The 25,131-nt window shown below is 55.0% G+C and overlaps 1 protein-coding gene across 1 annotated transcript; it reads right to left on the bottom strand.

Moving 5' to 3' along the window:
- Positions 1-3,097: 3,097 nt before the first annotated feature.
- Positions 3,098-13,859, bottom strand: Cavin1 (caveolae associated protein 1). Its single transcript, XM_003466986.5, has 2 exons — positions 13,246-13,859; positions 3,098-4,908 (listed from the first exon to the last, which is right to left on the bottom strand). The coding sequence occupies exons 1-2, from the start codon at positions 13,717-13,719 to the stop codon at positions 4,204-4,206; spliced, it is 1,179 nt and encodes a 392-aa protein (XP_003467034.1). The 5' UTR covers positions 13,720-13,859; the 3' UTR covers positions 3,098-4,203.
- Between the last annotated feature and the right edge of the window lie 11,272 nt (positions 13,860-25,131).

Consider the following 25,131-nt stretch of genomic DNA (forward strand, 5'->3'; position numbering starts at 1 on the left):
GGGATTTTTCCCTTTACGTAAATTCCCAGTACTTTACTTTGCTTGTTTTTGCTACAATCGGTTTGAAAAGAGTTTATGACACTTGGAAGGGATTAGAATCCTGTCATTCATCCACTTAGTGACATTTAGAGCAGTGATTCATTATTAGCTAGGCATGGGAAAGAGGGCCCGAATCTCATCACTCAGGAAGCTGAGACAGGAGGATCATGAGTTGGAGGCCAGCCTGAACTGCTAATCGAGAGAAACAAAAAAACTGTAAGTGTTTATTTCCACAAAGCTTTGTGGGAAGTGTGAGAGGAAGTTGATTAGAGTGACTAAAACTCTGGGGAAGAGGTTGGTTGAAGAGGAGAGGAGGCAGGGCATGGCACTACACATTTGTAATCCTAGCACTCTGGGAGGGTGAGGCACGAGGATCTCAAATTCAAACCCTGCTCAGGCAATTTAGAGACGTAGCAAGGTCTAAGTCCAAAACAAAACAACAGATGTAGCTTAAAGGCCCTGTGATCAATTCCCAGTGCCAGGGAGAGAGAGAGAAGTGGGGATCACATCCCCCAATCGAGGACAGGCCAGGGCAAAGCCCCCAGCCCCAAAAGCCCATGGTCCTACCTAGCCTGAAGGGGGGGGGGGAGCGCAAGAGCCAGGGCCAGGACAGGGCTCTAGGAGGCCTGGGACACCACACAAGGAAGGAGCCCAATCCTTTGGTCAAGGGAAGGCAGTTAATCTGTAGCGCTGGTTCTCTTTCAAAATGTTTTCAGGTTCTCCTTGATTTACACCAGGGCTGCACATAGACAAACCCACTATGGACTGAAAATGCAGGGATACCTCGGATCAGGGGTCTTTCTGATTGTGGACAATTTGGCAAAATTTTGATTCTGTTTGTGAACTCTGCATTGGCTGATGAAAATGACTACAGCAAAGGCCAGGGATTTAGCTCAGTGGCTTAAGCACCTGCCTGCCAAGCACGAGGTCGTGAGTTTGATTCCCAAGTACCAAAAAAAAAAAAAAAAAAAGAGAGACCACTCCCATTGCTCCTGCAGGAACATGATGATCATGGCCATCTTTTCTAGAATCATGGGATGAACTGACTTTGTGCACTGAGGTGCCGTTGTATTGTAAGTTGAAACTCAGCTGGGTTTGGTAGTGCATGCTGGGAATCCTACTACTCCTGAAGCTGAGGCAGGAGGATCTTGAGTTTGAGGTCAGTCAGAACAATTTAGCAAAATCTTGTCTCAAAATTTTATCTATTTAAAAAAAATTTGTGGGGGCTGGGGCTTTAGCTCAGCAGCATAAGCACCTGCTTGCCAAGTGCAAGGTCATGAGTTTGATCCCTGGCACAACACAAAAAAAAATTGAGGCAGAGTCTTGCTGCCTATCCCAGGCTGGCTTTGAACTTGAAGTGATCCTCCTGCCTCAGCCTCCCAAATGCTAGGCTTCAAAATTTTAAAATAGGGCTGGGAAGCCAGGCATGGTGGCTCACACCTGTAATCCCAGCGCTTGGGAGGCTGAGGCAGGAGGATCGATGTGAGTTTGAGACCAGCAAAGGCTACATAGTGAGCTAAAGGCCAGCCTGAACTGCATAGAGAGACCCTATCTCAGAAAGTCAAAAATAAATAAATAAGTAAATAAATAAAATAGGGCTGGGGGTTTAGTTCAATACAAAGGCCTTGAGTTCAATACCATACCCCCCCCCAAAAAAATATGTCTAACAAGGTTGACAGCGTTGCTTACCCTAGCCTACCTTAGAGTATTTGCATTAGCAATGAAGGGGAAAAAGGATTTTTTTGTCTTTTTGAGACAGTGTCCCGCTATGCAGTTCAGGCTGGACTTCAGCTCACTTTGTTGCCACGACTGGCCTCAAACTCACAGCAATTCTCTTGCCTCAGCCTCTTCAGTGCTAGGATAACAGGCGTGTGTCATCACGCACGGCTAAACAAGAAAAAGAATTATTTGTGCAAACCCACAACTGGTCCAAGTAACCCCTATTTTATTACATCCTGAGTGGTTCCCGACCTCTGCCGTTGCCCTGGTAAAAGTACAGTGGGGCATCATGGGAGCACTGGGCCAGGGTCTCCAAGCCCAGGGGAGCCCCCAATGCTTGGTCCAGCTCCCATGGAGTGTGCAGCCCTCTTCACAAAGCTCAGTGACCAAAGTCAGGGATGGTGCAGTGCGTTTCTGTACAGCCCTGTGGCCTGAAGGACAATCAGAGTGCAAACTCCACACCAGGTCCAAGGTGTGGGACCTGACTATCCCAACCCCTGGAGGAAACCCTGGGGCCAGAGGCTTAGGGGTGGAGGCTGGGCTCGTGTGCATGGGCCTGGGTTCCATCCCCAACACGGGGAAAAAGTGACTTGGATGGTGCAGTTTGGTCCCAGAGGATGGGGACAGCTCAGTCCACGGCTCCTGCAGGTCGTAAATTCTCAGGCTGAGCATTAGTGTTGCCTCCTTCAGGTGAGAGCCAGACCCTCCCCGGGGACTTGGGACCAAAGACTCTTAGAATGGCCACCAAGGTGGTGCAGGGGCAGCAAAGTGGCCATGACTCAGGAGTGGCCTCTACTGTCAGGGTGCGGGCAGCAGGCTGGGGTGGAGAGGCTTGTTGGGGCCACACCTCCTCAGGTGGCTGTAGAGGACCTGCAGCAGTCCTTGGCACCTCCTCCCACCCATCGTGAAGGCAGCCTTGGTCCCTCCTCCAAGTCTGGGATCCTGGGGGAAGCGCTGGGGGGATACATCTGGAGAGTGAGCATCCCGACCTCTCCGGGTGACAGGACAAAACCCCAGGCAGCCTCTGAGCCCGGGTGTCTGCCTTTAAGAGTCCCACACTGCCCTGCCCAGCTGTGACCTCAGACAGGGTCTCTCCTTCTCTCTGACTTTTGAGCAGGGTCTCACTGCGCAGGCTGGCCTTGCACTGTGTAGTAGTGGCTGGCCTGGAACTCTCGGTGTCCCTCCTGCCTCAGCCTCCATAGCGCTGGGATGTCAAGCATGTGCCACACCTAGTTTGCAACCCAGGCAGGAGGTTTATAACCAAGTGTGCCTCCCCCGAGGGTCCCCAGACCCCTTTGGCTCCACGGTGGCCTCCTCCTGAGAACACAAGGGACAGAGATCCTTTTAGAAAAGCAAGTTTATTGGTCAGGCTGTCACAGGCCCAGCAATAGGACGGCTGCTCGTGCCACAGCACTGGCCCCTTCAGCCCCCTAAGCACCAGGGGACCCACATCCCTGCCCTCCAAGGCGCAGGGCTCTAGCCACTCAGGGGAGAGAAGGAAGCCAAGAAAGAAAAAGGGAAAAAAACAAAACAGAAACAAAGCCAAGTTTCGTGTATAAAAGGTTCGCGTCCCCTGAGCCCTCCCTCCCCCTAGTGGTCAGCGGTGACCCTAAAAAGCGCAGCGTGGGGAAGGGGTAGGAGAGGACTGGGACAGAGGGTCTTAAGTGGGTGTGGGGTGCAGAAAGGCACCCCAGGGGCAGGGATGCCAGTTTTCCGTGCCTTGGCAGGGAAGGTCCAGGTCGGGACCCTGGGAACGCCCCCAACCCCAGCCTGGCTCCTGCACTTCTCCCCTCATCTCCTCTAGGACTAGCATGCTGGGCTGGGCTTCCCCAACCGTCCTTCTCCCCCCTAGGTCACCCCTTTCTCTCAAGTCCTCCCCAGCTGTCCTGAGAACCCCTGTCCTGTCCTGAGTCCCTCACTTCTGTCTTCCTCCATCCCATCTTCTCCTTCTCCTGCCTTCCTCTGGTGCACAGGCCCTGTCCCTTGCCCCACGGCCCGAGTTCCCAAAGCTCGAGACCTCGGCCCCTGCCACGGCCCAGTCCCCAGAGGCCCTCAGCCCCCGGCTCGGGGTCAGGTAGGAAGCCAGGGATGGAAGCCCCAATGGGGACGGCCAAGGTGAGGAGCGCGTCCTTCCCGTTTCCACCACGATGCGCCCACACTGGGCTGCCTGTCTTCCTTTTCTCCCTCATTGTTCGCAGCCGTGGGGAAGCGGAACCCAGGGCCTTCCCTGGACTGGACTGAGCTCCACGCCTGCCCTCCGCCTCCTGTATTCAGAGGCAGGGCCTCCCTAAGTTACTACGTGGCCCAGCAGGCTCAGCTGTCCTCCTGCCTCAGCCTCCAAGGAGGTGATCGGAAAGCTCTTAGCCGAGCTGGGGCGGGCAGAGAAAGACAGAGCGAGAGAGGCGACAGAGCAAGCGGCGGGGTGCGGCGGGCTAGCGGGTGGGCTCAGTCGCTGTCGCTCCTGTCCACCAGCACGGCGTCTGACTCCTCGGTGATCTCCAGCAGCGCGTGCACGTCGGGACTGCTGGCGCGCAGCAGGTCGCCGGCTTCGCCGCGCTCGGGCTCAGGCTCGTCGTCGGTGCCCACCGGCACCATCTCGGTGGCGCGGGGCGGCTCGGCCACGCCCTCGCGGATCTTCTTCACGTGGAAGGTGAAGGGCGGCACCTTGTAGACCGCCGTCTTGGAGCGCGCGTACACCACATGGTCGGGCGTGAAGGACTTGCGCAGCTTCTCCCGAGAGGACCGTAGCTTCTCACGGCGCTCAGCCGGCACCAGACGCGCACCCAGCGTGGTCACGCGCCGCTCCAGCGAGTGCCGCGTCTTCTCCAGGTTCTCGCGCGTGCGCACGCGCGTCTTCTCCAGGTTCTCCTTGGTGCGCAGGCGCGTGCGCTCCATCTTCTCGCGTGAGAAGGCTTTGCGCAGGTCATCCACGCGCCGCATGCCGCTGCGCCGTATGCGCTCGGCGCGCGACTCCTCAATCACCTCCTCTACCTCCACCGCCTCATCCGACGACAGCTCGGGCGCCGCCGCGTCCTCCTCATCCTCGGGCCGTGCGCCCTCGCCTGCATCCTCACCCTCGCGCTCGGGCAGCGCCTCTGCCTCCTTGAGCGACTTGCTCACGCTCAGCTTGGCCGGGAGCTTCACCTCATCCTAGGGGAAGAGAGACAGAGCGGATGAGACAGAGGTCTCCAAAATCAGCCTGACCTGCGCATTGGGGAAGTAAACCGAAGGCCTCTGCATGAAGCTGCATCCCCAGTCATCATCATCAGTTGCCCAGACTGGACTGGACCTTGCGACCTTCCTGCCTCGGCCTCTCAGTCGTAGGCCACCACATCGTTGAATGCACGGACACCGGCTGGACAGCACGCAGAGGTACAAGGGCGGGTAGGAGCCCGGTCCGCAGCACCATTGCGCTTGGCCCAAGTGTCTGTGCCCTCCAACCCCAGCACTACGAACCCCCCCCCCCCAAGGTTTTTGATTGTGAGCTCGGCCTACTCCGTCTGAGTTCGGCGGTGGAGGAGCGCCCCCTGGTGCCCAGATCACACACTGCCAAACCAGGTCAAAGACCAGCGGGGACGCAGCGTGGGTCTGGGTTGGGTATAAGAACCCACCGGGCGACCCCGGGACCCCCCACGCAGGGTAGGAAAGCAGGTGCTGCTCAGACTAGATTGTCCTGGAACACCACCCTTTACCTCCGCGGTGACCCCAGCCGGAACCTGACATCCCAAGTGGACATTAACGGAGGAAGAAGGTCCGCCTGGGCTCCTTCCCACCCCCGTGGAAGAGCGCGGTGGCCTTTTCTCCAGCTCCCAGGCCTGGGCCAGGGTGGACCCCAATCAACTGCCATGACCCTGGGCTGCAGAGCCAGCTGCTGCTTCGCCCCCTCCCTTGAGGATCCAGCAACACCTGGGTACTCTGAGATGTCCGAGGATCATGTCTTCGTGTTCACATTGGGCACCTCAGGATCACACCCCCGCAGCCCCCCAAAAACAGGCTTCCCGAGCAGAGAGGGTGCCCAAAGACCTGATCAGAACGAGAGGAAACAAACAGGTTTACGTCGCCCTGCCTGGAGGCTGAGGCAGGAGAATCAAAGTTGTAGCCCAGCCTGGGCACCGAAGAAGGAAGGAAAGACACTTGGATTTCTAAGGGGCTTCTAGACATTATTTCCGGGCATTGTAAGAGAAACTCTGTCTTCTGAGAAAATAGGGCCACGTGAATTCATCCCTGTGCGTGCACGCACGTACACACCCCCACCCCCCTCAGGATGTCTGCACACCTGCCATACAGACCCCGTCCCCACCCCATCGCCTTCCTCTTCGTCCCACTCACATCCCTCTGGGTTTCCTGGTTTACACTGGGAGCTGGGAACACCTCCTCCTACCGACTTCCTTCCCTCCCTGTCAACATCATTAGCAGGGACAAAAGGGCCCTGCCCTCCCCACCCCACACTGGTTCTGCCGGGCACACGGTTGTCCATCAGCTCATCTAAGACTACACTTCCCAGCAGCCCTCGAGAGCGGGACACAAAGCATGCTGGGACTTGTAGTCTCCACCTGCCGTGGACGACTACAGCTGTAAGGTGTGAGGAATGGCTCTGTCCCTCTGCCTCTTATCCCCTGAGGCTCCGCGCGGCGTGGCCCTATTTGGGGGTGGAGAAGACCAGCTTCTCCGAGGTTTTATCTGATGTCAGGGGCACCTTTGGGTGTCCTCTAGTTATCCTGGCCTGCCTGCTACTGACACCATCAGTACTTTGGTATCACGCTGGACTCCGGGATTTAAACTTTGCTCCTCTTCACCCATTGCCACAGCCTCCTCACCTAAAAGCCTCCCCACTTGGCCCCACGGGGAAAACCGCCTCCCACTGGGCTGGCGGCCCAGAGGGCGGGCGAGGGGCGGGGGTCAGTGGGAAACACTCAGGAAGCCTTCCCGGCGCTGGCACACAAAGCCACATTGTCTCTGGCCCCGCCCCCAGCACCCTCAGCCTCGCCTGCGGGCCTGAAGGCCAAGCTAGCTGAGTTTCCCCGTTCTTCTAGGGCAGAGCCATGAGGCTGCAGAATGGGGTCTCTGGGACGTGGCTTCCGCCCGGAGCAGCAACTGAGCCTGGGCTCCCCTGGAGCCTTCTGTGAAGGGCTCCCCATCCCCTTCCCAGGCTGGTCCCCGTGACTCACGGCTCAGGATCCAGCTAGGCCCAACCGGGGGCGGCCGTTGCTGGGCGGGTACAGGGGCCTCTGGGCCTCGTACCTTCCTATCCCCGCTCCCAGCCTCCCTGGCACAGAGCCTGAGCCCTGGGAGTATGCGCATACAAGTGCGGGGCGGGAGACCCGACTTGTTCTGTTTCCCTCCTGTTTACTCAACAAAACCACAGTCCAGCAGCCTGGGTTTCCAGTTACCTTTAATGACCAGGTCTGAACAGGTGTCACACAGCTCCCCCACCAGCCAAATGCACCCTGCACCCCAGCCTCTTCCACCCATACTACATATGATTACAATTGATACGGGGCTGAAGCAGGAGGGTCGAAAGTTCCAACCTAGCCTGGGCAAGTTTAGTGACTTGGCAAGAACTTGTCCCAAGATAAAAAATAGAAAAAGGGCTAGGGACAGTGCTCAGTGTGAAGGCCCCAGATTCAACATCTAAGTACTCCCAAATGATAATTTAACTGAGCACCTACTCTGCACCTGGTCCTAGCCAGGCACTTCACACAACAGGGACAAGGGCCATGCGCTGAGCTGGGGCTTGTCTTGATCTGGTACTGTCCCCAACCACTGCTGAGGAAGACACTGGACAGGTGGTGTGGAGGCCCCAGAGCTGTGTGGACACTGCTAGGCAGAGGATCAAGTCACGGACCTGTCTGATAGATTGGAAACTAGAGAAAACAAGGACACTGGAAGCAGCAGGTCCTTCCTCCTGCTCCACCTTCCTAGTTCCCCACAGGGGGGTGCTGTTCCCAACGAGGGAAGCTTGGACTGGAGGTCAGAGATGTATCATGGTGGTACATGGTGTTCCAAACAGTGCTCTGAGAGGCTGAAGCAGGACAGTCTCAAATTGAAGCCCTGCCTGGCCAGTTCAGCAGCTTGACAAAGCCCTGACACAAATAAAGGCTGGGGCTGCAGCTTAGCACCATAGCCCTGGGTTCAATCCCAGCACCTCCAAAGGAGGAGGGGAACACGGTGGGAAGTCCTGCTCAGGGAAGCAGCAGGGCTGGGCCAGTGCCAGCTCCAGATCCCCAGCTGGCCTCAGAGCTGGCAGTGGCCCGGGCCCCGCCCAGGGCAGGATCCGGCAAACACTTGGATCTCTGCAAAACAGTTTCCAAAGAAACTGGAAAAAACAAGCATAAATGTTTCCCTTGGCTGCAGGGAGTGGGTGGACAGGCGTGCTGGGCTGGGTGGGCGCCTCCTGTGTCCCATCACCCCTCCAAGGAGCAGGTGGTAGGCAGGGGGACAGAGGACAGGAACACAGGGCGCTCGATCATGGGCGGGCTAGAGCCTAGGCGGCTCTGGCCTAGGCAGCTGCTTTTTTTTTTTTAACCATTACTATCACACAAGAGTAGGCAGCTGCTTTTAAAACAGGACCAAGCTTGTGCCAGGATGTAGCTCGGCAGCACAAGTGCCAGCCTGCCAAGCACGAGATCGTGAGTTCGATCCCCATTTCCAAAAAAATGAAAATGAAGTAGCACCAAGGGCCTGGAAGCAGCCCTGTGGGAACCTAGCATGCAGGAGAACACAGCAAAGCGGACACCCCAAAACCAAGCACACACTCTAAAAACCCCCAGCGCCTGTAGGCTCTCCTGGGCTGGGGCAAGGCCCCAGTTCGGGGTAATAAGGCAGTGTCCTGGGCAGCTGCTTGTAGGGTGGGTGCTCGGGCACTGGCTTGGTCGCAGGCAGAAGGTCAAAGGGCACAGTCTTGGGCGTGGCCGGTTCACAGGAAGCCTTGGGCTTCTGGGGCTAAGACAGGAAAAGGGGTTTTAGTGGGCCGGGATGGGTGCGGGTGGCAGGCAGAAAGGGACTCTGTGGCCTGTAGGGTAGGGAGTGGTCAGGGCGGGCACTGGATCACGATGGTGAGAAGCCACACTGAAAGTGCTGCATCCAGGGGGCCCTGGGAACAGGGAAAGGGAGGACTAACAAACAGCCTCTGGAAGCCCCCCACCCTCTGGGACCTCCATCGCAATTCCTTGAGCTGCCACCACTGGGGACCTGGGGCCCGGAGTTCCTGGGGTCCAGGAGTCAGACAGTGGCCCCGCGGGGAAAGAGGGCACATGCGTCTGTTGGTGGCTTCTGCTGTCCCCTGGGCAGGGTGGGCACCGTGTTGCCCCGGATGAGCACAGGGGGTGGCAGGGAAAAGGGACATCCTGGCTGCTTCCTTTTGGCCATGTCCCCATCTTCTGTCCCCTAGCCACACCCAGGGGATGGCACAGAGGACCAGGCTGTGTTTCTCTCTGGCAGGCGGCCCTGGGGCCTCCAACTTGCCCTGGTGGGGGCTGTGCACTGACTGGCCAGGAGCCATGAGCGGGGACAGAGGGACCAGCAGACCGGACAACAGCAGTGATCAGTAAGTCCTGTGCTGTCACCGAGCCTGGAACAGAGACTGGCTGCCCTGCAGGTAAAGACGGAGGCAGGCTTGCCAGGGAGTGGGAGCCAGGCTCCAAAAACGGCCCTCTCACCCAGTGTGGTGGTGCTTGCTTGTGATCCAGACACTCAGAAGGCTGAGGCAGGAGGATCACCATAAGTTCCAGGCCAGCTTGGGCTGCATAGTGAGTGCAAGGCCAGCCTGAACTGCGTAACAGATCCTACCTCAAAAACCCAAAACAAAACAAAAATAATGTCCTTCTCCCAAGGTATGCAGGGTCCGTGCCTGGGGATGGTCCTTGCTCCTGGTAGGCTGTCCTCCCACTGTCCCTAACCCAGGGGACACACGCCAACAACATCAGCACATGTGAGGTTGAGCAGCAGATGGCCACTTTGGCCACTTTAGCCACACACATATAGGCACAGCAGCCTTTGGGCCAGAGAAGGAAGCCAGGGCAGCCTGGGCCTGGCCAGCTTTCTCCAGCATGGCTCAGTCCTGACCCTGACCCCCAGGGACTGTGGCCAAGTGGTATCCCTTCTTGGGGCCCAGAGCCCTGGACCGCACAGCAGAGAAGTGGCTGGCTTGGCTGGGTGTGTCTGCTCAGAGTCGAGGGGGCCAGCAACGCAAGTCACTGTCAGTCAGCTCCAAGGCAGGGTCAAGACGCAGCTCATGGGGAGGGGGACGTCACTGTCTGCCCCTTGCTCTGCCCACTCCATGCCACTGCTGCTGGGAGGCTGAGGCAGGAAGGTACTATGCTCAATCCAGCTCGGGGGACTTAGCAACATAGCAAAGCCCTGTCTCAGAAATGACAAAATAAAAAAGGGGGTGGGTTCAACCCTACTACTAAAGAGAAAAGAGGAAGGGACAGGCAGTTTTGTGAGCACTCCTAAAAATAGCCTTCCCAAAGCCAACTCAGTGACCAAGAAAAATAAGGCACACACAGCTCTCTGAAGGGAGGGTGTGACAGACTCTCCCTGGCTATTAGGCCTGGGGGCACCAGCTGTGGTGGCGCACACCTGTCATCCCAGCACTTGAGAGGCTGAAGCAGGAGGATTGCTGGAAGTTCGAGACCAACCTGGGCTACAAAGTGAGCCCAAGGCTAGCCTGAACTGCATAGTGAGACCCTGTCACAAAAAGACAAAAAGAATAAAATAGGGTGACGATTCGCCTGGTATGGGGGGAAGAAAGTATCGCCTGGCATGGGGGGAAGAAAGTATTAAAGGCTAGGCTGGGATTTGGGGAGAAGCCAGCAGGCTCTTCAGTGCCCACGGCCACTTACTCTTTCCAGTGCTTCTTGTCCTGTCGCCAAGAACCAGGCACAGGCCAATGGGTCTCAGTGCTGGTCGACAACTCTGCCTGACCAAAGCTACTTCTGAAAGCACTGGGTGAATGCTTGTAGCCCCAGCACTCCCGGAGGCTGAGGCAGGTGGGTGGTGAGTTCAAGCCCAGCTTGTGCCAGTCAGCTCTTCAGCAAGACCTTGCCTCAGCCTAAAGAAGTGCTGGGATGTTGCTCAGTGTGGAGGCCTTCCCTAGTGCTGGGAAGACAAACATAAAACCCCAACTGTCCCACAAAGCATTTATTTTTCCCCTTTTGGGTCCTAAAATAACTAAAGGAACTAAAAATATCCCTCAGTTCTCTCCGGAGACTCAGCTGGTCCCGGCTCCCTGGTGATCCACACCCCGAGGGGCTCATGCCCACTCCCCAAAGGTTGGGGACTGGAATTTACTCCCAACAGGGCCTGCAGCCACCTGCCGGGATGCCTGGCACCACCGCTGGCCCTGATCGTGGGTACACAGGGGTTCCCTCTGCTCCCCAGGAAGAGCTGAGGGCGGCAGATGGCCGTGTCACCTTCCATGTATCTGCAGTGGGGTCCCAGTGTTCCTTCCCCATGTCCCCTCCCCTGAGGCCTGGGTCCCTGTCTCTGTCCCCACCTGGCCTTTCCCGTAGCTCCGTGCCTGGCTTCCCTATTAAGGCCTGCCTAGCTCACGGTGACTCTGGCCTCGGTCCAGCCTCGGGCTCACAGCTGGGCAGACTTCGGGGCAGGGACACTCCACAGGGGCCCCCAAGTGGGTAAAGCCCTCTTCCTGGCCTGTCACTGCTCCCAGCACCGGCACCTCCCCTGGGGTGGGTGGGAGGGCACTGAACCCACTCCCTTCCTCCTCTGCCTGGCCCTGCTTAGTCAGAGCCACCCCAGGATGGACACTGCCCCCAGCCACTCAGCCTTATGCCCTTATATGGAACTATTGCCACTTTTTGGCTTTTATTTTTTTAAATTTGGAGACAGGGTCTCACTGTGTAGCCCAGGCTGGCCTTAAACTCCTGACAATCCTCCTGCCTCAGCCTCCTGAGTGCTGGGATGACAAGCTTGCACTGCCACATCTGTTGGTGTCTCTCTAGCACAGAGACTTTACCTCCTAGGGACTTAGAACTTTCCCAGGTTGCCCCAGTGTGAGGTCACTCATCCCTCAACTATGGGTGGAAGGCAGGGCCAGCCCACGGGGGGGGGGGGGGGGGGGGCCTCAGAAGCCCCTGGGACAGGCAGGTCTGAAAAACACCTCCCAGCAGGGGCTGGGGATTTAGCTCAGCGGCAGGCACCACATGGTGATCCAGCCACCATGCAGACATCAAGTGAAAAGAGTTTTGGGGGGCTGGGGATTTAGCTCAGCGGCATAAGCACCTGCCTTGCAAGCAGGCAGTCGTGAGTTTGATCCCCTGTACCGATAAAAAGCAAAAAGACAAAAAAAGAAAAGAAAACAGCTTTGGGCAAACATTTTCCCCCAGACAGTGCTGTAAATGGGAGAAGCAAAACTTAACAAAAGCTAAGATAGATGCCTGCAGTGGTACCAGCCTGCAATCCCCGCTGCTGGGGAGGCTGAGTCAGGAAGGTCACAAGTTCAAGTCTTGCTTGAAAGAGACCCTGCCTCAAAATAAAGAACTGGGGATATAGCTCACAAAGACCCTGGCTTCAATCCCCAGGCAGCAATGCCGACAGCCCACGTGGCACAGGCCTGTAATCCCAGTGCTCTAGGAGGCTGAACAGAGCTCCAAGTTCCAGCCCAGCCTGTGTGTGGAAATCTAATATTCCTTCTCTTTCCATCTCCTTCCCCAGGGAGAAGAAAAGGAACACAGCATAAAGGAGCCCTGTGGCCCAGTGATCCCAAAGAGGGGTGGCACAGAGGCTGCCTTTCTGGTTATGATGCAAAACTGCATTTGTATCCGGTAGGAGGAACCTCGAGAAATGCAAAAGGAGCAACAAAGGGCATGGTGCACACTTGTAACCCCGACACAATGGAAGGCTGAGGCAGGAGGAACGTAAATTCTAATTTTGCCTGCCGAGTTTAGAGACTTACCCAGACCTTGTCCCAAAATAAAGGGGTGTCGGCAGGGGCTGCAGCTCAGTGGCACAGCGGCGAGAGTTCACAGTGTGGCACACAGTCGTGAGTTCAATTCCCGATACCAAAAATAAATAAATAACTAAATACAGGGGTGTGCGTAGAGCTTGGTTCAAGCCCTGGGTTCAACCCTCAGCACAAAACAAAAAACACTGGGAGCAAGTAGGCACGCCAGTTCCCCCCACCGTTCCCAGCCACCACCCCCGCAAACATGCGGGTGATTCACTGCTGGACCGGGGGCGCCCTCCCCCAACAGTACCCCTCCCCGCGCTTTCAGCGCTCGGCCTCCCCGGCCCCAACCGCTCTCGAGGCCACGCTGTCCCCAGGGCGCGCAGAGCGGGGCGACGGCGCGGGGGCAGATGCGGGGGCGTGGGGCGCTGCGGGGCGGCCGAGCCCCCGCCCGCTGCATGCCTGAGCCCTGAATCACCCACTATATCGGGCGGGTGGCTCGCGAGGCCCCGGCCGGCCGCAGTGTCCACTTACAGGGTGGCCGCGGCGGGAACCCGCGCCCGAGCCCCGGGGGCGCTCACCTGGTAGATCATGACTTTGAAGTTGCGACGCCGCAGCAGCTCGGCCTCGTTAGCCTCCAGCTTCTTGATCTGCGCCGCCTGGCGCTCCAGGCTGCCGCGCACCGTCTTGACGTTCACGCTGACCTTGCGCACCTTGTCCAGCAGCTTCCCCACCGTGCCGCTCGTGGCGGCGTGCGCGCGGCCCAGCTTGGCCAGCTCGGCCTGGATGCTCTGCACCGCGCCTTCCATCTCCGCCTGCCGCTCTTCCAGCTGCGCCTGGGTCAGCTGGATCTGGTCCACCGCGCCGATGATCTTGTCCAGCAGGCTGAGTACCAGCACGCCGTTCACCTGGTCCGCCTTGATCAGCTCCTCCGTGCCGGGCCCGGACGGCTCCTCGGCGGCCGGGGCGCCCCCGGCGGGGGGCTCGGAGGCCTCGGCCGCGTCCGGGTACCCCGCCAACGGGCGTTCCACGATGTGCAGCGTGACGTCCTCCATGGCTGCCCGGGGCCAACTGGGGGCAGCGGGCGACGCGGAGCAGGCGGAGGTGGCGCGGGGCAAGAGCGCGGGGAGCTGGGCGCGCAGGAAACGCGAGCCACGTCCGTGCGCCCCGGGACAGCAGCCAGCACTGCCCGGGCCGGAGACCGGGCCGCGCCCATAGGCTGGTCACGCCCTGAGGAGGCAGGGATTCTGGACGCAGCGCCGCGTCCATTGGCTGGTCTCGCCATAAGGCGGGCCCGAAGGGACGTACCGGAGCGCCCACTGGCTGTTCTATGAGGAGGGGCGTGTCAGGGTGCCGCCCCGTCCTCGGATGGTTGGGATGCTTGGAGCTAGCCCGGCCGGGCGGAGGCGCAGGAATGTGGGCGGGCGGAGTCGGCAACCAGCCCGCTGCGCTTGCCCCGCGCTTTGGGGCCTAAAATCCAGAACGGAGTCATAAGGACCGCGAGGCCTTCAGGCTCCCGACAGGTCCAGTGTTGGGGATGCCAGTGGCAAGATCCTACGGTCTCGGTGTCCAGTTCCTACCCTCGCACCCTCGGTGCCAGGTGTAGACTCGCGTGGTGCTCAGGAAAGGAAGCTGCGGGTGCCTGGAGGGTGCCCTCGGGAGGGTCGTCCCGAGAGAAGGATCGGGATGAGCAAAGCCACCTTCCCTGTGCCCCTTGCCCCAGAATCAGGCAACGCGGGCCTTGGAGAGGGTTAGCAATCTGGGGAATCGGGGACCCCGCCGGCTCCCTGCAAGGCGGGAAGGGGACTGGGGGGAGACAGGTGATGCACCGCGGGCACCCAGACGACCCTTCACCGGCCCAGGGAGAGGTACCTGCGGCTCTGGGGTGCCCGAGGGCTGGATCCGAGCGAATCCCCCCACCCCATATCTGGCCCTGAGCCCCGCGGGCGTCGTGCGTCCCAGAGCACCGCCCCCTTCCCCCAGAAGCACAGCGCACTTTTTCCTGCTTGGGAAACAGCGCTGGGTCCCAGGGGGTGAGCTATGGGTGCAGTCAGAGGTCACTCGGGGCTGGCACTCACTGTCGATGGGAGTGGCGCGCTGCTGCGTGGGCACGGAGAACGGAGCCAGAGGTACTGCGGCCCAGAAAGAGCCGAGCTGCAACTCGGAGCGGGGAGCCCGTCCCCTCTCCCCCAGTAGCTGCTTCCTCTAAAACAGGTGGTTTTCTCATCTGAAGGTCAAGGAGAGTAACTTACAAAAGAAACACATACTGTATTTTCATACAGCGGCTGGAACTGGCATGTGACCAGCACAGCAAAGAGTCAGAGAAGTCGCTGGGTGTGGTGGTTCGTCTCTAGCTCCAGCAACTCTGGGAGGCTGAGGCAGGAGGAGTGCCAGTTTGAACCCAGTCTGGGAAATGTAGCAATTTAGCAAGACCCTGTGTCCAAATGAAAAATAAAAGAGGGGTTGGGTTTTAGCTTAGTGTGAAGGCCTCAGGTTGGAGCCTCAATACTACCAAAAAAAAAAAAAAAAAAAACCTTTTTGAAAGAATAATGCGTTAGAGAAATTTTAATGCATATAAAGCTTTGGCAAACACAGACCACAGAAGGCTCACAGGGCATTCATAATGTTTCCACCTTAAAAGTTGATGTGATTTGGGCTGGAGGTTTAGCTCAGCGGCATAAGTGCCTGCCTTACAAGCAGGCAGTCGTGAGTTCGATCCCTGGTACCGATAAAAACGAAAAAAATTGATGTGATTGACAGATGATGTGCTACATGCAGGCATAAGGTGGGGATAAAGTGTTATTTTTATTTCCCTCCCTCCTGGGACATAATTACGAAGACTCCCTTTTTGAGTCTTCTGCAGAAAATTCCTGCACATATGAATTTTAGGAGTGCTTTCATATCTTAGAGATTGTTCTATGTCAGCATTTGTACAACTCTAATTTTTTTTTTTTTTTTTTCTGAGACAGCATCTATCTCACTCTGTAGTCCAGGCAGGCCTCATGCGCAGTGACACTCCTGCCTCAGCCTCCCAAGCCCTGGGATTCCAGAGGTGTTCTACCATGCCTGGCTTAGAACTAAGCTTATGGATCAATTCCCTACCAAGAGACGTTTATGGATTACATTGTGTTTGAACTGGGAATGGGGCAGGAACCACCGGGGACGAGTACCGAGCCCCATGCTCTGGCCTTGGACTGCAGGGACGCGTTCCCTTGTGTTCCACGCCTGCCAAAGGCCACGGAGCCCATGCCGTGCTGGCTTTCCCGCCAGGAAAGTACTTCTGCTCCAGCTCTTCAGCAAGGAATGTCAGTCACTTGATGAGTCAGTTCCTGTCCAGGGCCATCGGGGCCAAAGCAACCGACTGGCTACTCCTCCTTGGCAGACCCGCTGTAGTGCGCGGCCTTGGCCCGTCCTGCCCGAGCGAATCTGCCTCAGTCCCAGCCGCGTCCGGTAGGGGGCGCGCCGAGCCCCGCTCTGGGTGAAAACGCGAGGCTGCTCTGGAACCTATTGCCCAGCCCAGAACGAGGATGGGGAGCGGGCAGGGACAGCTCACAGCTCAGGGGGTGCTCAGTAAACAAAACAAGAGACCCCAGCCTGCCACCCTGTCCGCAGGTAGAAGCTTTTGTTTGAGATAGAGCCTCACTGTGCAACCTGGGCTGGCCTTGAACTCGCAGTGACTGACCTTTCTGCCTCAGCCTCCTGGGTGCTAGAACAGTGTGCACCACCACGCGTAGCAGACTTCCACAACCCAGCAGCCGGTCCCTGAGCAGCGGTTCAGCCCTTAAATCTATGGTTTGTCCAGAGGGTGGCTTCCTCCTGCCCACAGAGGACGTTGCTATGAGCCGAGTGCAGCAGCACACACCAAGCTGCCCAGCTTCTTGGGGGGTTGAGGCAGGAGGGTCACAAGGTGGAGGCCAGCCCCAGCAGCTGAATCAGACTGTCTCAAAATGCAAACGAAAAATCTCACAAGCGCCTCCCCCCTCGGCTCTTCTGTAACTTTATCTGGAAGCCACACCTCCCTGACATTGCTACAGTTTGGCCTCGGCCTTGGGAACTGTAACCCTTTTTGCTTATCTGTTAGTTTATTTCTTCTTCCTTTCATTTTCTTTTTTAACAGGTTCCAGCTGGCTTGAACCACCAGGACACAAGCATGACTGTCCCCAAGGGGATTTGTACCACCCAATGGGACTGTCCCATGTGTCTGTGGAGACAGCCATGCACATACCACGGGGGACTCAGAGCTGCCCAGAAGCCAGGAATCAGGCATGTGAATTCCGGCCCCAGCATGAACAGGTTAAGACAGTAACTGTGTGTGTGAACACTCAGCACAGGGGATGGAAGCCAGGGTCTTCACACCCAGTGACACTCCACATCTTTTTATTTTTGAGACAAGGTTTTACTAAGTCACTAAATTGCCCAGGCTGGATTTGAATTTGAGATCCTGTTGCCTCAGCCTTCTGGAGTCCTGGGATTAAGGCATGGGCCACCAGAGCCAGTTCTAATAACAGCTTTTGAAACTGCTTTCAAAAGGAAAAAAAAGGAGGCTGGGGGTTTGGCTCAGTGGCATAAGCACCTGCTGGGCAGGCATGAGGTCCTGAGTTCCATCATTGGTACAAACACAGACACACACACACACACACACACACACACACACACACACACACAGGAAAAAAGGAAAGGCCAGGGCAGCTTCCTCATGCTAGTCCCCCCGGGGGGTACCATTATCTTGCCTTGTCCTCTTACACTTGGTTAGCTCACTCAGCAGAGCTGCTTTCTCCCTCACTTTTCACTTTTACTTTTTCCAACAAACTTTGTCACTGCTTTAAAAATAAAATTGTACAGAAAGCTGGACACAGTAGTGCACACCTATAGTCTCAGCACCTAGGAGGCCGAGGCAGGAGGATAGCTGCAAGTTCGAAGCCAGCCTGGGCTACACAGTGAGACTCTTGTCTCTAAATAAATAATTAATTCGTTAAAATTAAAAAAGAAAAACACAGCAGCTCTATGGAGATGTAATCCACATGGCACTGAAGGTGGATAGTATGGTTCAGGGATGTGTAGCGCATTTGCAGGGTTGTGTGAGTGCGGTGGATTTTAGGGGGGTCCTCATCACCTCATTTCATGTCATTCTTGTCAAACGAGCACAGCCTCAGCTGCAGCGGACAGACCCAGAGCTCAAACCTTTCCTCAGGAGGGCAGGACAATGGCCTTGGGGTGGACACTGCAGGGACACAGGTGGCCTTCAGTCTGAGGCCGGTGGGAAGGAAGGCTGCTTTCCGGAGGGCAAGGCTCGCGGGGGGGGGGGGGGGGGGGGAGGGCGGCCGAGGGGTCGGGGCCTGCGGGGGTGGGGTGGGGGAATGGCGTGGTGGGCCCGAGAGGGTGGGGCCGGCAGGGGCAGGGTGGGCCCCCCATGGGGGCGGGGCCTTGGGGCGGGGCGGGGTGACCCGACGGGGGCGGGGCCTGCAGAGCATGGGCAGGAAGGCCCGAGGTGGGCAGGGAGAAGCCCGTGGGGGACCTGGTCCGCACCCAGTGCTGGTATCCAAGGGGACCTCTGGCGGTGTGGACACAGAGTAGAGACAGGAGGGGTCATGTTGCCCTGGGCCAGAGAGGCACCAGTGTGACCCTGTCCCCTTAGCTGTCACTCCCTTGTCCTCCTGTCCCCGGTCCCCAATGATTTTCCTATTCTGGGCACTGTGGGCAAACAGGGTCGCGATCCACACAGCCACTATGCTGATGTCTTTCTCATAGTGTTTCTGAGCCAAGGGGCCAACAAGGCTCTAGACTGCGACCCAGGCTGGGGACACGGGGCCGAGCCCGAGTGCTTTCTACCATGCATACGGCCCACGTTTCATCCCCAGCAAGGAAAAAAACAAATGCAGGCCCCGGGGATGGTGGTGCACATATGTCGTCTTAGCACCGGGAAGGCTGAGGCTGGAGGATCGCAGGTTGGAGCCCAGATCAGTGATGCAGCAGGACCAAGGAAGCCGCACCCTTGCTACACATTCATTCGCTCATTTATTTCGAGACAGTCTTGGCCTCAATGCCGGGTACTGAGATAAGAAAATATAAACTTTTCTCTTCCTGGCTAAGTACTATTCCACTTCCTGACCGCACCACGCGGTGGCGCCAGCTGACAGACACTGGAGTTGTTCCCCTTCAGGCTCCTGGGAATGACCTGGGAATGGCGGTCGAGCAGTTCTTGTCTATCTCGTCTTTCCCCTCATTCAACAGGCTAAGGAGGTGCTGCGCTGGAGGCAGAAGGCCACATCAGCTCCTCAGGAGGGCACGACTGTGCCCTCTGCTGCCATGGAGTCCTGGGCCCCAGATCCGCCAGGGTCCTGCAAGGTGTCCTAGAGTCATCACTGAATCCAGACAGAAGTGGAGCTGGGCTTGTGGGGGGAAGTGGGGTGCCAAAGAGTTGTTCACCAGTGCAGCCTGAGGGCACTTTTTCCTTTTTGTTTCTTTGCTTTTTGAGACAGGGTCTCACTAGGTAGCCAAAGATGGCCTCCAACTCACAGAGATCCTCCTGCCTCAGCCTCCTGTGTGCTGAGATTACAGATGTGTATGAAGGTTTGCAAACTGAACACACACCCCTACCACAGCCTCCGCCTCTGTTGCTGGCCTGTGTCTCCATCCCCCCAAAATAAAATTGGGTAAATTGGGACACACTTGTAATCCCAGCTATTTTAGAGGCTGAGACAGAAGGAACCTAAATCTGAGGCCGCCCTGGGCAATTTAGAGAGATCCTGTAACAAAATAAAAAAAGTCAGAGATATAGGTCAATACAGCGTGTCTGGGTTTGACCCAGTGCCCCCAAAACAATTCTTTTTTTTTTTTTTTTCCAATTCTTTTTTGTTTGTTTGTTTGGTACTGAACTCATTACCTTGTGCTGGCTAGGCAGGCACTTATGCCACTGAGCTAAATCCCTGGTCCAAAACAATTCTTTATGGATGGAAACTGAAGCATACCAATGATAAGACCCCACAATAGCTCCGGAGAAGACCGAATTGAAATCAAGCAAGGAAAAAAAAGAAATCCAGCAAGGAGACTCCAGGGCCACAGGGCCACGTGGTGGTATTGTATTTTCTGCATTTGAAGTTTCCCAGAATAAAAAATATCAAGCCAGTGTGACAGGCATATCCTTGGTGGGCTTACAGGGAAGGGCTGAAAGATCAAGCCTGGCCCAGACAATTTAGCAGGACCCTGTCTCAAAATTTTAAAAAAGACAAATTCACCTTAAAAGCTGTGCTATGTCAGGCACGGTGGCACACACCTGTAACCCTGGGAGGCTGAGGCAGGAGGATCATTTTGAGTTCCAGATGGGCCTGGGCTACAAAGTGAGCTCAAGGCCAGCCTCACTCATAGCGAGATCCTGTCTCAGAAAGACAAAAAAATAAAAAAAGACCAATCTTCCAGCTTCGAGGGCTTCGAGGTGGTTACATGCCAAGGCAGCTGTGTGTGGAAAGACATGTCAAGTGAACACTAACCTCCAACGGTTCAAGAGAAATGCTATTTTTAAAATTTTTTCTGACCATGGTGCGAGCAAGTGAGCTTCGAACCAGCCAGGAAGAGACCCAGTCAGCGTCTCCCTTGAGCCTACAGGTGGCAGCTGAGAATCAACATCCCATCCCCCACCCCATCCCACCCCACCCCTATCAGCAATCCCCAGGGGAGGGGGCAGAGGTCTGAGCATCTCTTGGAGGATGACCCTATGCAGTATAGCAAATATGGGGGATTTCCTTCTGTCTTCTGTTTGAAGGAAATGTTGTTCTCACTATTTTGCTTTGTTTGGATTGTTTTGCCCTATTCAGTGTTCTGTTTTGGGCTGGGGGTTTAGCTCAGCAGCATAAGTGCCTGCCTGGCAAGTGCAAGATCATGAGTTCAATCCCTGATACCCTCACAAAAAGGTTCTGTTTTGATAGGTTTTATAATGTTCTGGTTTTGGTTTGATTTTGCTACACCTGATGGATGAACAACCATTGTGAAGATAAACAAGATATACTATGGTACCTTCTACTGCTATCCTGGTCTCCTGCTCTAAATTTCTGTACCAGTGTCACTGCATTGCCTCGATTGGCTTTGTTCTGTTGTATTTTATTACCTTCAAAATAAAAAAAATCAATTAAAAATGTTTTTCTCTGTAAATCTGAAAACATTTTAAACATTTTTAAAGTGACAAGTCAGGAATGGTGGTCCACAGCTATAACCCCACACTCAGGAGGCTGAGGCAGGAGGCTCACCATGAGTTCGAGGCCAGCCTGGGGTACATAGTGAGACCCTATTTAAAAAAAAAGACAAAGGAAAAGAAAAAAAAAACTACACCAAAATAATAGTGCCCTTGCCTCTTTCGATTTTAGACATAAGGACCTGATTCTGCTTCCCCCCTTGGTACTTGAAAGCCCCAGGGGTACAATCCCTGGTGCTAGGAGTAGAGAGATGCAGGTGTGAACATGAACCCAAGTCTCTGCCCCAGAATGGCTGCGTCTACCCAGCACCAAGGCAGCACAGCTCCTAGGAACCCGAGGGACGAAGCTCCAGTCCCGAGGGAGCGACCATCGGCACAGAGGAGCCGGCGTTGCCTACGTGAGTGGGCAGAGGGGATGCGGACAGGGAGGGCCTCTCCTGGTGACAGCATCGGCAGCCCTGGCTCCTGGCTGCCGCACTTTGCTTTGGCCTGGTCTAGAATCCCTTCCCAGACAGGGACCCCTTACACCTTCAAAACATCCGGGGCCTGGTTAGTGTTTTTCAGGACTGAGGACTGAACCTAGGGCTTCACACTGAGCTGCAACACAAATTGTACTTATTTATTTAGTCTTTTGAGATGGGGTCTCACTCTGCAGGTGAGGCTGGCCTTGAGCTCACTTTGTACCCCAGGCTGGCCTCGAACTCACAGCAATCCTCCAGCCTCAGCCTCCAGAATGCTGGGATGACAGGTGTGTGCCATCACACTGGGCTTTAAAGCCAGGTAATTTGAATCCCTGAGCCTTAGCAGCTGATGAAACTTGAGCATCTGCCAGTGACAAGCTTTAGGGGATGATTCAAGATCACACTTACAAAGTTAGAGTCTCTCTCTCTCTAGATAGATCAGTGCACACATGCATGTGTGTGCATGCATGGATAAGGAGCCAGGGCCCCTTATACAGCAGGCAAGGACTCTACCCCTGAGCCACACCCCAGCCCGCTGATCTGTTTTTTTTTTCCTAGAGACAGGGTCCTCCTGCTCTGTAGCCCAGGCTGGTCTCATACAGTGATTCTCCTGTCTCAGCCTCCCAAGTGCTGGGATGATGGGTGTGCACCACCATGCCAGGCTTGCTCACAAAAAAAAAATTTTTTTTTTGTCTTTTTCCTTTTTAGCGTTACCAGGGATTGAACTCACGACTGCCTGCTTGCAAGGCAGGTGCTTATGCCGCTGAGCTAAATCCCCAGCCCCATTGCTCGCAAAATTTAAAAAAGAAAAAAAAAAAAAATTAAAAAGGACTAGTGGCTTAGGAGAGGCCAATGCAAGGGCCCTGGGCCCAGGGCCAGTCCCCTCTGCCACCAAAAGTGTTTTAAAAAGAAGACTACAGGAACTGTGTTTTTACTCCACTCTCAGGTGAGGCGGGTGGCTTCCATCTGCTCACGGGCAGCGACACTCACCTGCCATGTGTCTGCCTGGGGTTTCCAGGAGGGCTTTTCTTTCTGTGTTTTTATAACCATGAGTCTTCTGCACACAGCTGTTTTGATACTAACTAAATACCCCACTGCCCAGCCACTTCCCTATATTTGTTTTATATTTATTTCTGGTACCAGGGATCGAACTCATGTGCCACTGAGCTAAATCCCTGTTTTATTATTTATCAAGGTTTCTTCATCAAGACTTCATGATTGGAAGGCTGAGGTGGGAAGGTCTTGTGTCTGAGGTCAGCCTGGTTTCCTGGTAAGTGTAAGGCTACCTGCCCGGGCCACACAGTGGCCGGTTCTCCTCCCTCCTCCATGGGCGTCCAGCTCCCGCTTCCTTTGCACCGCTTATGTCCATGGGTTCTAACCTGGTGCTGTCATCGAGCATGTTGGTGCTCAAACCTCATCCAGCGGTTTCCTGACCTTGGATCCCGCTCTATCACACTTCTTTTGCTGTCGCTGGTTATCTGAACCCTATTTCCTTTGGGTTTAGGTTACAAAATCTGCTCAGTGGCCAAGTGCTTGCACTGCATGTGTGGGGTGCTCGCTCCGAGCCTTCCCACAGGCACAGAAACTCTGTTAAGGGCTGGTGATACAGCTCAGTGGCAGTGCCTGCCTGGCAAGTGCCAGGTCCTGAGTTTGAGTCCTGGTACCAAAACAAAACATAAAAACTCTGCTAAGATCTATGAGTATAAGGAACTGGTGTGCTGGTGCTGGCATCCCAGCACTTGGGAGGCTGAGGAAGGAGGTTGGAGTTGAGGCTAGCCTGGGCTACAAAGTGAAACTAAAAAACAATAGCAACAAAACAAAGTGAAACAAAAAAGATACACAGTAGTCCTTCTTTGTTTTTTGGATACAGTAAGTAACCCTTATTACCAGGGCAGGGCAGTATTTCTCATGGATGTTATGAAATTCTTTTTTTTTTTTTTTTAATCGGTACAGGGATCAAATTCTTTTTTTTTTTTTTTTATCGGTACCAGGGACTGAACTCACGACTGTCTGCTTGCAAGGCTGGTACTTATGCCGCTGAGCTCAATCCCCAGCCTGAAAGTCTATTTTTAAACTGTATTTTTTATGCTTTTTTTTGGTCCTGGGAACCAAACTCAGGACCTTGTGCTTGCCAGGCAGGCACTGTGCCACTGACCTATATCCCAGGCCGTAGGGGCTATTTTTAAACTTTTTGTGGTCATTTTCTCCCTCATGATTTACTTTTATTGTTATGAAAACTCCTCTTGAGCCAGGCGTGGTGGCTCATGATTGTGATCCCAGCACTTGGGAGGCTGAGGTAGGAGGATCGTTACGAGTTCGAGACCAGCCTGGGCTACAAAGTGAGCTCAAGACCAGCCTGAACTTCATAGTGAGACCCCGTCTCAAAAAAGACAAAAAAAAAAAAAAGAAAAAGAAAAAGAAAAAGAAAACTCTTCTTTCTGTACCCTGCCTTCAAGTCTACCTTATTAACTTCTCCTACTACCACCTGTCTGTCTTTGCAACACAGGTACTTTCTTTTTTCTTTCATTTTTATCGGTACCAGGGATTGAACTCACGACTGCCTGCTTGCAAGGCAGGCGCTTATGCCACTGAGCTAAATCCCCAGCCCCATAACACAGGTACTTTCAATCTATCTATGTCTTTATGGAGTTGGAGATGAGTTTTTTACTTTATTTTTGATACTTTCCTTTCTTTGGAGACAGGGGCCTCACTATGTAGCCCAGACTGGCCTGGAACTCCTGGTGATCCTCCTGCCTCAGGCTCCTGTAGGTGTGTATCATCACACCTGGCTATTTTTGAAAGTGGAGACTTAACCCAGGGCCTTTGCACTGAGCTACATCCCCAGCCCTTCTGGAAACATTTTTAGTTTGAGACAGAGTCTTACTAAATCACTAAAGTGCCCGGGCTGGGCTTGAACTAGCTAACCTCCTACCTCAGCTTCCCAAGTGCTGGAATTACAGGCAGGTGCCACAATGTGCAGCCGCTCCCAGCTCCCCCTTTTCTTCAGACAGGGTCTCTCTATGTTGTTCAGACCAGCCTCTGACTCAAAGTCTTCCTGCCTCAGCCACCTGAGTACTGAGATTACAGGTGTGTGCCACCATGTCCTGCTTCCCAAGTTTTTTTTGTTTTTGTTTTTTGTCTTTTTCGTTTTTATCGGTACCAGGGATCAAACTCACGACTGCCTGCTTGCAAGGCAGGTGCTTATGCCGCTGAGCTAAACCCCCAGCCCCTGCTTCCCCAGTTTTTAAAAATTTATTTTTGGGCTAGGGATTTAGCTCAGTAGCACAGCACCTGGGGAGGGGGAGGGGAAGAGGAAGGGGAGGAAAGAGAAGAGAAGAGAAGAGAAGAGAAGAGAAGAGGAGAGGAGAGGAGAGGAGAGGAGAGGAGAGGAGAGAAGAGAAGAGAAGAGAAGAGAAGAGAAGAGAAGAGAAGAGAAGAGATACAGAAAGGAAAAGCAAGGCCAGGGATAGCTGTCCCTCCTTGTCCCATCCTGAGGGCCGAGTGGAAATACTGTGTTTGTAATCTTCCTGCTTCAGCCTCCCTAGAGCCAGGATTACCAAAGTACCCCGCTGTGCTGGTCTTTGTCATGAACATCTGCGTACAGGTTTTTCAGTGGACATGGTCTCACTCCTCTCAGCTGTTCACCTAGGAAAGGAATTGTTGGGTTAAATCTTTTTTCTTTCTTTTTGAGACAGGCTCTCACTGTGTAACCAGGCTGACCTCAAACTCAAAGCATCCCAAATCCTGGGAGTACAGGCATGCACCACCATGCCTGGAAATCTGGCAAATTGTTGGGCTGTGCAGTCACTTTGTGACAAAAC

The sequence above is a fragment of the Cavia porcellus genome, unplaced genomic scaffold (assembly GCF_034190915.1).
Source record: "Cavia porcellus strain 051 isolate PalLab524CR breed Dunkin Hartley unplaced genomic scaffold, mCavPor4.1 scaffold_6, whole genome shotgun sequence".
Lineage (NCBI taxonomy): Eukaryota > Metazoa > Chordata > Mammalia > Rodentia > Caviidae > Cavia > Cavia porcellus.